This window comes from Hyperolius riggenbachi, chromosome 12 (genome assembly GCF_040937935.1).
Source record: "Hyperolius riggenbachi isolate aHypRig1 chromosome 12, aHypRig1.pri, whole genome shotgun sequence".
NCBI classification, from domain to species: domain Eukaryota; kingdom Metazoa; phylum Chordata; class Amphibia; order Anura; family Hyperoliidae; genus Hyperolius; species Hyperolius riggenbachi.
The window spans coordinates 214212399-214225235 of NC_090657.1; the positions used below are offsets into that span (position 1 = coordinate 214212399).

At 46.1% G+C, this 12837-nt stretch overlaps 1 protein-coding gene across 1 annotated transcript in view; it reads right to left on the reverse strand.

Annotated features, from left to right (window-relative positions):
* The window catches only part of NPLOC4 (NPL4 homolog, ubiquitin recognition factor), a 91594-nt gene that overhangs the window by 37955 nt on the left and 40802 nt on the right, over nucleotides 1–12837 (reverse strand). The window contains exons 5-8 of the mRNA XM_068263374.1: nucleotides 8446–8494; nucleotides 8265–8359; nucleotides 3259–3382; nucleotides 2432–2611 (exon numbers count right to left, since the gene is read on the reverse strand). Coding sequence (XP_068119475.1) covers nucleotides 2432–2611; nucleotides 3259–3382; nucleotides 8265–8359; nucleotides 8446–8494 — 448 coding nt within the window. The remainder of the gene's footprint in view (nucleotides 1–2431; nucleotides 2612–3258; nucleotides 3383–8264; nucleotides 8360–8445; nucleotides 8495–12837) is intronic.

Here is a 12837-nt window from a genome sequence, read left to right on the forward strand (position 1 = left end):
CGGGTGTCATGCGCGCGCTCTGCTTGCTTCAGTCGCCGCGATCTGTGAGGTCTGATCCAGCGGGGACAGAGGAGAGGCCAGCCCCAGAGGTAACGGGCTCGCTACTGGTGGGGGCACCTGTCACTAACTGGGGGGGCACCTGTCACTAACTGGGGGGCACCTGTCACTATCTAGCTGGGGGGCACCTGTCACTATTTAAGTGGGGGGCACCTGTCACTATCTAAGTGGGGGGCACCTGTCACTATCTAAGTGGGGGGCACCTGTCACTATCTAAGTGGGGGGCACCTGTCACTAAAGGGGCATTCTGCTTATTTATGTGAAATGCTGTCTATTTATGTGCCTCATGACTGCTGAATTTGTCGTGTTGGGGGCCTCATGATTGCTGAATTTGTCTTGTTGGGGTCCACATGATTGTTGGGGGCATCACGATTTTTTGGGGGCCTCATGATTGCTAAATTTGTCTTGTTGGGGGCATCATGATTGCTGAATTTGTCTTGTTGGGGGCCTCATGATTTGTTGGGGGCCTCATGATTGCTGAATTTGTCTTGTTGGGGGTCACATGATTGCGAACTGTGAGACTATGGAAAAGCTGAATCGTCATCATGAGACAATAGCATTAAACCTACTTTTTTAGCTTTTTAAAACGAAAAATAAAACTGGGAGGTTCTAAAAAAAACCCCACATTTTTCAGGAGTAGGATGGGTGAAATTGTTTATCTTCACAGTTTATTTTCAACTTGGATTTTCCATAATGTTCATGTATGAGTTAAAACGTTTGTATGTAGTTTAAATTGCTGTTGCCACTTTGCGATAAGTGACTTTTGGGTTGCAGTTTGGACACTCGGCCTCCAAAAGGTTCGCCACCACTGTCATAATCTAATGTCCCACCATTGCTAAGTTCATGTAAATTTGTCTCCACCCGTGGCCACACCCGCATTCTGGTCCATGGCCACACCCATTTTTCGGCGCGCCGCTCAATGGAACCCTCGTGTTTTCTGGCGCGCTACGCGCGCCACACAGCTTCACCATTATTTTAAATTGCATTTTGTGAAAAGTGCTGCCAATCTAATTATCCTTTAATTGCATTTTTTCCGGCGGGGGGGGGGGGGGGGGGGGGGGGGGGGGGCTGCTGCTCTAGCAAGAACCTTCGGCCCTCCACCATGGGGTCTGAAAAAAAAATGGCCCTCCATGCCCATGAAGTTGGACAGCACTGTCCTATCATATTATTATGTACAGTATTTATATGGTAGGATTAGATTGTGGTAGGATTAGATTGTGAGCTCCTCTGAGGACAGTCAGTGACATGACTAGGTACTTTGTTAAGTGCTGCGGAAGATGTCACGGCTATCAGTGTCATCTTCCGCAGCACTTTACAGAGTACATAGTCATGTCACTGACTGTCCTCAGAGGAGCTCACAATCTAATCCTACCATAGTCATAGTCTAATGTCCTACCATATTATTATTATGTATGTATATAGCACTGACATATTCTGCAGCACTTTACAGAGTACATAGTCATGTCACTTACTGTGCTCAGAGGAGCTCACAATCTAATCCTACTATAGTCCTAGTCTAATGTCCTACCATATTATTATTATGTATTTACATAGCAATGACATCTTCTGCAGCACATTACAGAGTACATAGTCATGTCACTGACTGTCCTCAGAGGAGCTCACAATCTAATCCTACCATAGTCATAGTGCCATGTCCTACCATATTATTATTATGTATGTATATAGCACTGACATATTCTGCAGCACTTTACAGAGTACATAGTCATGTCACTTACTGTGCTCAGAGGAGCTCACAATCTAATCCTACTATAGTCCTAGTCTAAAGCCGCATCTACACGAGTAGATGCGGCCGCGATGCTCCTTATCAATCGAGCCGCATGACGGATCTTAGCACCGCCGATTCCCTGCTCGCTCCCCGCGAGGGGACAATGGCAGGGAATCGAGCGGAAGATAAGCGGCGCCGGCGGGCACGAGCGGGGAATCGAATGCGGCGAGCGGGGACGCGGCGGACACGCGGAAGAGGCGATCCGGCGGCTAATCGAGCCGCCGGATCGCTGCAATCTCTCATAGTGTAGACGGGGCTTAATGTCCTACCATATTATCTTATGCTGTTTGTATGCTCTGCTGTGCTTAAAGACTGGTTTACACAGCTCCCCTAAGGTTAATGTAGGTCCTTTAATGCATGTCATTTTTGCAGAAGGACTACAATGGGGCATATTTATCAAAAGCAGCGCATGGAAAACAGGATTGTACAAATGCATAAGCATACCAGACACCCAGATCCAGGATTCCGATTGGTCGCTCTGAGCCACACCCTCAGGTCTCAACATGCTTTGCGCCATATTTGCCCCAGTTTTCCTCACAGCAGTTCTGATAAACCTGCGCCAACAACCTTCTTACCCCCAAATCATACCTGAGGAGGTTCATAAATGGCGGCCACTTCAGCTCGGATGCCGAGAGGGATGTCCTTGTGTTCAGTGTATCGCCCGTACAGGTAGCCGATGCGCTGGTTGCCGGTCTTGCGCCAGAAGTCCAGGAAACGGTCGGCGATGGTGTGATTCTCAAACATAATGTTGTCCACGTGTCTGTATTTCTGCCAAGAGGTATCAGCAGATAATAGGACGTCAAAATACAATACGTGACCTCCACACACAGTCAGCATCAGTCACGCTCAGGGTCTGGGGTATGGAGGCCTGAGAGGCTGCCCGCATTTTCCAAGAGGACACGTTTCCTGTCCTGTCAGTATGGCATCCTCTATCAGCATTCTCCACTCACCCCTCCTCACCCACAACAAGTGCAGAGAGAGCAGGGAAGCCCTTACCTGTCCAGCTGGTATGCTCCCAGTCCTCCATCTTGGGTACCTTCCTGGTTTGCACTATTGCTGGTGATCTGGCGTCATGCAGTGAGTGGGCAGCAGCGCCGATACAGACCAGAAAATGATGCAAGACTGAGTACTTGAAGTGCGCCGGCTGGATAAACAAAGGCTTCTGCTGCGATCTCTGCACTTTCCACAGGAATTGTGGGTGAGGGGGACAAAATTTTGGGGTGAAAAAGTGCGTCTTACGGTCTCAAAAATCCAGTAACTGAAAGCCATGCAATGAACAGGTGTGACCTGCAGGATACTGCAATTCTCCAACCCAGCCTCTGATTGGCCACGGTGACCCTTCGGGCAGCAGTGTGGGCGGAGCATGATTACGACCCTGGTGCGCCCCTCTTTTGATCCCCCTATTATGTCCTTACCTGTCGGTTGAGTGTGATGGCGCTGGGCTGGCATTTAGTACAAATGCCCTCCGGCCACGGTGGATGCCCTTCACAGCCTGACTTTATCTTACAGCTGATGTTCTCCAAGGCCACAAACTTCCCTCTGCAATCAGATCGGACAGCGAGACACAGATTACAACACCAATGACTAAATATCTATGCAAAACAAACACATACTGCACCTGCAAATGAATATTACATACTTACCTCGCCGTCAGTTCCTCTCAGAAGCTCACCATTATCTTTGAACAATGACTCCTTCCATTTCTGACAATTTTGTCTGAACTGAAATATTTCAGTTGCTGTCAGTTATAACTGAAAGGACAACTGATGTGCAAGGTAATGTCCAGGTTTCCCTATGGCTCCAGTGGGCGTTATTACAGTTTAACCGTGTGCTGACCCGGAAGCTGTTATGGGGTCATCGCCATTTTTAAAATGGAGGACAGAGGATTCCATTGATGACAGTACCAACAGGACGCAGGAGAGGAGAAAGATGGACGAGTAGACTAAACAGGAGGTAAGTATGACGTGTAAGTTTATTTTGACTTCTGATTTTCAGTTCAGGTTTTCTTAAAAGAAAGCGAGCACGAGGTGGGCTCAAAAGAAAAAAGAAAAATAAGCTACCTGAACCGTGGGGCTGAGCGGATCAGGTAAAAGCGAAAACTGCAGCTTCCTGCCGCCCCTGTGGGCTGCACTGGCCCACTTTCACGACCTATAGGTCACGACGCTGCAACGAGAGACAGTGTGTGGCTCTCATAGCATAGAGGAAAGAGGTGGAGAGGCAGGGGGCGTGGCAAGGGAGAGAGAGAGAGCTGTCCAATGGCAGCTCTGGAAATCCTGCAGGAACGCCCCTGGCAGGCGTTTTGAACAGGGAATCCCTCTCCCCTGTGTTTACCTCAGAGATAGCGACAAATATTGTTGCTAATCTCAGGGGGCTATAGTGTGGTGGTGGGGGCAGAGAGCTGTGGTGTGGGGACACAGAGGAAAGTCATGAGGCAAAGAACATGCCTCTGTCTCCCATCTGCCCACCTCGGGTTCTCTTTAAGGTAGCCATACATTTCTCGATTTTTCATCGAGCGATTAAGTACCGGTAATCAACTTTATTGGGCGATCAACTACAGTGTGGTTGATGAAAAGTAGACTAGTGGCCCACACACTACAAGCAAGATCTTAAAGGATTCTCCTTCACTGATTGAGATGTACGATGTTGTGCCTTCCCACTCTGACACCAAAAGTAAATTCTGTGTCAATCAAAATCATGTAAACACTAGCCGATTCTTTTACGATCGACCGATGTTTTCATCCCGTCCAATCAAGTGAATTGGTTTATTATGTGGGCATTTGGTGATGCAGCGAGCATACTTGCCTATGGCGGGCTGCTCCAGAGCCCCCCCCCCCAATCCTCTGTCTATATGGAAGCTTCCATCTTCTCTGTCCTGTGCTGCAAGTTGAATTTCTTGCAATTATGTAGCCAAACTGTTGCAATGCATGCTGGGAGATGTAGTTCAGTGATGTAGTTACATCTCTCGACCTGGAGGAGTAATCACATCAATGGAGGGAGTTAGCTCTGCTGCCTTGGTTGTCCCCAAACTCCCCTTTCGGCGCAATCCACTGACTATTTCAGAAGAAAAATCGATTGGATCACAATTGTGGCATCAGTGATGGAATCAGCCAGATATCAATAGCAAAAAAATCAATAAATGTATGGCCACCTTTAGTTAAAAATGGTCAGGTTTGAAGGGTGAGGATTTGCTACCCTTACCTGGGTCACAAGAGATCATAGCGAGGATTGCCGAGAGGTGCATAAAGGGTGGCCATACATCTATCGATTTTGCGGTCCGACTGGTAATACGATTCTATAATTTTATCAAATCGGATGAAAATCAGTTCTGCAACAAGCATGTTCGATTGACGATTCGAACGATTTTGGGCCAAAAAACAGTGGAATAAGCAGGGAAACGGGCAGATGTGGCGATTGGGTGTGTGGCGGTAACCGTGTGCAATAGCTCGGCGACCGGCGAACGCGACTTGAATGGGGAAGCAGGAGCAGCTGGAACAGGTGAATGCACGGGCACCGGAGGCGCAAGCTAACAACTGGGGGACATCGGCGCAGGCAGCGTCACGATTTCATGCTGAAATCCATTGGGAATCGGCCTGTGGTGTGTGGGCAGGCAAGAGATCTCTCTCCGATCAGATGAGACCAGAGAGAGATCTGTCTCTTGGTTGATCTGCCCATAAATCTCTAGATGTATGGGCACCTAAGCAGATTGTGCTGTGAGATTTCAGCTGCATGCAGCGTCCAAAGCAAGAGATTTCATCAACACCTAAATAAACTCCAGATTTGAAATAAATGTTTAATCCACCATAGTCGTACAAAGGGTTGATAACAGTATAATAAGACGAGAGATAGCTCCCTCTCCAACTGTAATCTGATTGGGTAGTAGTGATCGATGCACCACTTTGCCTTACACAATCTTGAGCAGATTTCATAGATCAATAAAGCAGCCACCCTTGCTAGTGATGTGCATCCAACCATTCCCCTTTACTCCCCCCTCCCCCACCAAAGGTAACAAGAGTTAGGCCTGATCCCCACCCCTTCGTCATAAAAAAAACCCCAAACAATATCAACTTTAATTCATGTTATAGTTTGGGGGCAGCAGCTCACAGGCACATTCTATGAAATAGATCAAATGAGTTAGAGTAGTAGTGAGATGAATATGGAAGCTGCTATGAATATGGAGGGACGAGAAGCCTTAAAGGGAACCTGTACTGAGTAAAATTATTTAAAATAAACACGAGGTAACTTCAAATGAACATTACATAGTTACCTTGCCATCAGTTCCTCTCAGAAGCTCACCATTTTCTTCTGGCAATGATCCCTTTCAGTTCTGACAACATTTTGTCAGAACTGAAATGTATCAGTTGCTGTCAGTTATAGCCGAGTGGAAAACGGATGTGGCCGGTAATGTCCATGTTTCCCTATGGCTCAAGTGGGCGATGTTACAGTTTAACAGTGTACTGACCAGGAAACTGTTATGGGGTAATGGTCATTTTCAAAATGGAGGATGGAGAATTCCATTGATCACAGAGGACAAACAGGACGCAGGAGAGGAGAAAGAGATTGAGGAGTAGACTACACGGGAGGCAAGTATGACTTGTGTATGGTTATTTTGACTTTTAATTTTCAGTTCAGGTTTTCTTTAAGGGGGCTTAAAGTGAACCAGAGATGAAGCACCCTCATGTATTTTACCATATATATCAATGGGAACATTAGACAAAACACCTACCCTGCTCTCTGTTTCATCCTTCACTGCTCATCCTGCTTGTTATCAACCCTGATAAAATCCCCAACTGAACATTCAGTCTGGCTTTGCTCAGGAATCATTATAGCTGAATCTGTCTCCTCTGATGTCTTTTCAAGCCCAAGTCTGCCCCCTTCTGGCTCTGCTATAAGGACTCAGCTATAATTATTCCTGAGCAAAGCCAGACTGATTGCTCAGTCGGGGATTTTATCAGGGCCGATAACAAGCAGGCTAAGCAGTGAAGAATAAAACCGAGCAGGGTAGGTGTTTTCTCTAATGTTCCTACTGATATATACGGTAAAATACATGAGGGTGCTTCGTCTCTGGTTCACTTTAAGGAAGCCCCAGGTAAGTATGGAATCTGAGAAGCTTGTCGTCTCAGATAGACTTTAAAAAGAAAATAAATATGGCAGCCTCCATATCCCTCTCATTACAGCTGCCCTTTAAATGTGCCTCGGCAGATCCTCAAAAACTCGTCATCAGCACACCGCAAACACAACATAAATAGGTACTAAAAATAACACACAAGGGTCAATTCACTAAACTGCGATGCTGCAGCAGCGCGAGATAAACACTTGAGAGCGCTATGCAAGCTACGCACGGTCATGCTGCGTAGCATGTCTTCCTTAGTTACGTGCGCGGTTTACATAGTACAGCCCGCACCCTCAAGTGCCGCGAGATGTGAAGCATGGCGACCGCGATACTTAGTCACAGTTAATTAACAGTAGCGGCTGCGCTAGTAAAGTATTGCGGTACTTCACAGTGCGCGGCATTTAAGAGAGCGCGTGTTACTATGTCAACAGCGTGCGTAAGGAAGGAAGGCCGCACGATTGCGTGTAGCTTGCATAACGCTCCCAAGTTTTTTTTAACTCGTACTGCAGTTTAGTGAATTGCCCCCTTTATCAGATAGCAAAAAGTAATGACTTCCTCAAATCGTGCCATACCTGACTTACAGTTAGCTTTGCCAAAAGGTGTCCATTCACCTGTCGATCTGCCACCAGATCAGAGAGAGATCTATTGCCTGCCCACACTCTGCACACCAATTTCCAACAGATTCAGCATGAAATATATTGGGGATCGCTGGCCACCTGCCGGGCCACTCCCCCAGCCGCCCCCCCTCCCCCCCAAGGGTAGGTGTTGTTGTCTTCCTCCTCTCAGGCCCATGGTAAGTGTTGCAGGTTTACCTATCCACTGGTGCGAATCAGTACCTGTACCACATGACACCAGCTCATTTAGTAACACCACTACGTGCGATGTTGTCACATGGTACAACCGCTCGTAGTGAAAACAAAGATGCCAGGCACAGGAGGACGACTAGGATTTAACACTCACCACGGGTGGTGGGTAGTTGGACACCGCCACACACACACGATCGAGCCCTTAAGACTAAGATTTTCCAGCATGTCCAATTGATCCTTCCTACCGATTCCAGCTGGAAATCGAACTTTACAATTGATAGAATGGCCACGTTGTGGCATCGATATCTGATGAAAACGTTTGGTTAACGATTCCGAAAATAAAGTTATGTGTGGGCACCCTTAACGTCTGACACCCGTCTAGACTGACCGCAGATGTTACATAAGATAAAGCAGTACATAATGACAGATGGGGAGCAGCGTCACCATACATAGCGCCATCAATGACAGATGGGAGCAGCGTCACCATACATAGCGTCCTCCTTACTTGTCAGCACCCCCTGTCAGTTTCCTGATGTAGGCGTGGAAGGACATGTGTTTCACTGGAGGTTCCAGATGGTTCAGATAATCCTCGTCAAACGGCTGCAGGATGACATTAGAGAGAAGGGTCAGCAGAGGGCGCCGTGAACATACACATGACTAACACACAAGGTACGCTCAGTGCTTACCTCTAATGGTACGCAGTGCACACATTTACCCAGAGGGCCGTGCCGACACCTGCAACAGAAAGCAACGTGTGTTGTAAGACAAGCAGACGGTGATTCCGAGTGCAACTCTACTTGTGGGGGACATTTATCAAGAGTGTCTGAGACAAAATATTAGTAGGTTTTTAGAAATCCCTGCAGAATTGTCTCAGACATCCTAAGAAATCACTAAATAGTGCAGATTCCTTCTTTAACTGTTAGGAAAAGGGGGAGTTGGGAAAGACTCTCAGGCAGTGCAGTTTGTGAGGGAAATTGCTGTTGCTGAGGTAACCAATACATCTGCTGTCAGCAGGCTCTGAGTGAGGGGGAGGAGCCCTTCACAAATCATATCTAGCATGCACGGCTGCACTATCTGGAGAACTGCTATGAAGCACTTCTTAATCTGAAGCAGTTTACTGATGGATTTGCACTTTTCTTAACTGTAGTGCAGCTCTAGAAATCCATGCTAAACTGCCACTATTACGTAGGATTTGAGAAGTTTCTTACTATCATGCAGAACAGTTCCTCTGCTGGTTAGAACAGTTTAAGAAGAAAAAACTGTTGGTAATGTTTTGATAAATCTGGCCCACAGAACACTACACAGCTTAAATATTCTATTGGGGAGTTTCTGAAATGTAGACATTCCAATCATGTTCAAAACAACTGCCCCTGATTAGCTTTCTGCATTGGACTTTGCACCTGCAGGATTTCTCCTCTGAGGACAGTCAGTGACATGACTATGTACTCTGTAAAGTGCTGCAGAAGATGTCAGTGCTATATAATCACATAATGATAATATGGTAGGACATTAGACTAGGACTATGGTAGGATTAGATTGTGAGCTCCTCTGAGGACAGTCAGTGACATAACTATGTACTCTGTAAAGTGCGGCACGACATGTCAGTGCTATATAAATACATAATAGTATGGTAGGACATTATTATTATTTATTGTATTTATAAAGCGCCAACATATTACGCAGCGCTGATTATACATTATACTATGATAATGGTAGGGATTAGATTGTGAGCTTTTTCTGAGGACAGTCAGTGACATGACTATGTACTCTGTAATGTGCTGCAGAAGATGTCAGTGCTATATAAATACATAATAATATAATAGGGCATTAGACTATGACTATGGTAGGATTAGATTGTGAGCTCCTCTGAGGACAGTCAGTGACATGACTATGTACTCTGTAAAGTGCTGCAGAAGATTTCAGTGGTATATAAATACATAATAATAATAATATAATAGGACATTGGGCTAGGACTATGGTAGGGATTAGATTGGGAGCTCCCATGAGGACAGTCAGCGACATGACTACGTACTCTGTAATGTGCTGCAGATGTCACTGCTATATAAACACATATAGTAGCAAGAAAAAGTATGTGAACCCTTAGTAATTATATGGATTTCTGCACAAATTGGTCATAAAATTTGATCTGATCTTCATCTAAGTCACAACAATAGACAATCACAGTCTGCTTAAACTAATACCACACAAATAATTACAGGTTTCCATATTTTTATTGAACACATCATGTAAACGTTCACAGTGCAGGTGGAAAAAAGTATGTGAACCCCTAGACTAGTGACATCTCCAAGAGTTAATTGGACTTTTGTCGTTTGTTTGCACTATCTGAGGAAGGGGACCCGCTGTGGCCCCAAAACAATTGTCATGTTCGTTGTGCTGATGAAGCAATAAAGAAGTATCCAGCATTTGAATCGGTGTGCCAACCTGGACTCTTTGCTTGATGTTGCAAGAGTTAATTGGAGTGAGGTGTCAGCCCGCTTGAGTCCAATCAAGGAAATGAGATTGGAGGTGTTAGTTACAGCTATCCTGCCCTATAAAAACACATACCAGTTTTGGGGTTGCTTTTCCCCAAGAAGCATTGCCTGATGTGAATGATGCCTCGCACAAAAGAGCTCTCAGAAGACCTATGATTAAGAATGGTTGACTTGCTTAAAGCTGGAAAGGGTTATCAAAGTATCTCCAAAAGCCTTGCTGTTCATCAGTCCACAGTAAGACAAATTGTCTATAAATGGAGAAAGTTCAGCACTGCTGCTACTCTCCCTAGGAGTGGTCGTCCTGTAAAGATGACTGCAAGAGCACAGCGCAATATGCTCAATGAGGTGAAGAAAAATCCTAGCGTGTCAGCTAAAGATTTACAAAAGTCTCTGGCATTTGCTAACATCCCTGTTTGTGAATCTATGATATATTAAACACTTAACAAGAATGGAGTTCATGGGAGGTTACCACAGAGGAAGCCACTGCTGTCCAAAAAAACATTGCTGCACGTTTAAAGTTTGCAAAAGAGCACCTGGAGGTTCCACAGCAGTACTGGCAAAATATTCTGTGGACAGATGAAACCAAAGTTGAGTTGTTTGGAAGAAACACAAAACGCTGTATGTGGAAAAAAGGAGGAACAGCACACCAACATCAAAACCTCATCCCAACTGTGAAGTATAGTGGTGAGAGCATCATGGTTTGGGGCTGCTTTGCTGCGCCAGAGCCTGGACGGATTGCCATTATTGAAGGAAAAATGAATTCCAAAGTTTATCAAGACATTTTGCATGAGAACTTAAGGCCATCTGTCCACCAGCTGAAGCTCAGCAGAAGATGGGTGCTGGAACAGGACAATGACCCAAAGCATAGAAGTAAAAACAACAACAGAATGTCTTAAACAGAAGAAAATACGCCTTCTGGAGTGGCTGACCTCAAACCGATTGAGAGGCTGTGGCATGACCTCAAGAAAGCGATTTACACCAGACACCCCAAGAATACTGCTTAACTGAAAGTTCTGTAAAGAGGAATGGTTAAGAATTACTCCTGACCGTTGTGCACGTCTGATCTGCAACTACGGGAAACGTTGGATTGAAGTTATTGCTGCCAAAGGAGGTTCAACCAGTTATTAACCTCCCTGGCGGTAAGCCCGTGCTGAGCACGGGCTATGCCGCCGGGAGGCACCGCTCAGGCCCCGCTGGGCCGATTTGCATAATTTTTTTTTGCTACACGCAGCTAGCACTTTGCTAGCTGCGTGTAGCATCTGATCGCCGCCGCTACCCGCCGATCCGCCGCAATTCCTCTCGCCACGGCCGCCCCCCCCCCCCCCAGACCCCGTGCGCTGCCTGGCCAATCAGTGCCAGGCAGCGCTATGGGGCAGATCGGAGTCCCCTCTGACGTCACGACGTCGATGACGTCGGTGACGTCATCCCGCCCGTCGCCATGGCGACGGGGGATGCCCTCCAGGAGATCCCGTTCTTTGAACGGGATCTCCTGATCTCCGATCGCCGGAGGCGATCGGAGGGGCTGGGGGGATGCCGCTGAGCAGCGGCTATCATGTAGCGAGACTTTGTCTCGCTACATGAAAAAAAAAAAAAAAAATTAAAAAAAAAGATTTGCTGCCCCCTGGCGGATTTTTTGCAAACCGCCAGGGGGGTTAAATCCGAGGGTTCACATACTTTCTCCACCTGCACTGTGAAAGTTTACAAGATGTGTTCAATAAAAACAAGGAAACATTGAATTATTTGTTTGGCATTAGTTTAAAGGGAAGGTTCAAGCAAAAAAAAAAAATGAGATTCACTTACCTGGGGCTTTTACCAGCCCCATGTAGCCATCCTGTGCCCTCGTAGTCACTCACTGCTGCTCCAGTTCCCCGCTGGCAGCTTTCTGACCTCAGAGGTCAGGGCCACATTGCATACATTTTTACGCATTCCAGCTAGTGCAGGAACAAAAATTTACGCGTTTCACCACTAACGCGTAAAAATGTATGTGTTAATGTTCCTGCACTAGCGGGAATGTGTAAAAATGTACGCAATTTGGCCCTGACCTCCGAGGTCAGAAAGCTGCCAGCGGGGGACTGGAGCAGCAGTGAGTGACTACGAGGGCACAGGATGGCTGCATGGGGCTGGTAGAAGCCCCAGGTAAGTGAATCTCATTTTTTTTTTTTTTGCTTGGACCTTCCCTTTAAGCAGTCTGTGATTGTCTATTGTTGTGGCTTAGATGAAGATCAGATCTCATTTTATGACCAATTTGTGCAGATATACATATAATTCCAAAGAGTTCACATACTTTTTCTTGCTACTGTACTAATAATATGGTAGACATTAGACTATGATGAACGCTTCCTTTTGGAGCAGAACAAAGGTCTCAATAAAATAACTTTGTGGGAACAACTTGCAGCAGTTGCAGGCCAGCTGAAAAGAGTCTATTAAGCCTTAATGCTTATAAATAGTGTCATAAACGAATCATCAGAAAGACAATACATTTTATGGACGGAGGGGCTCAGCAATCCACCTCCCTCAGCATAAAAGCGTCTGGTCTGGTTTCCATGTGTGTTTAAAGTTCTAACAATGCATCGCAATTTAATACAG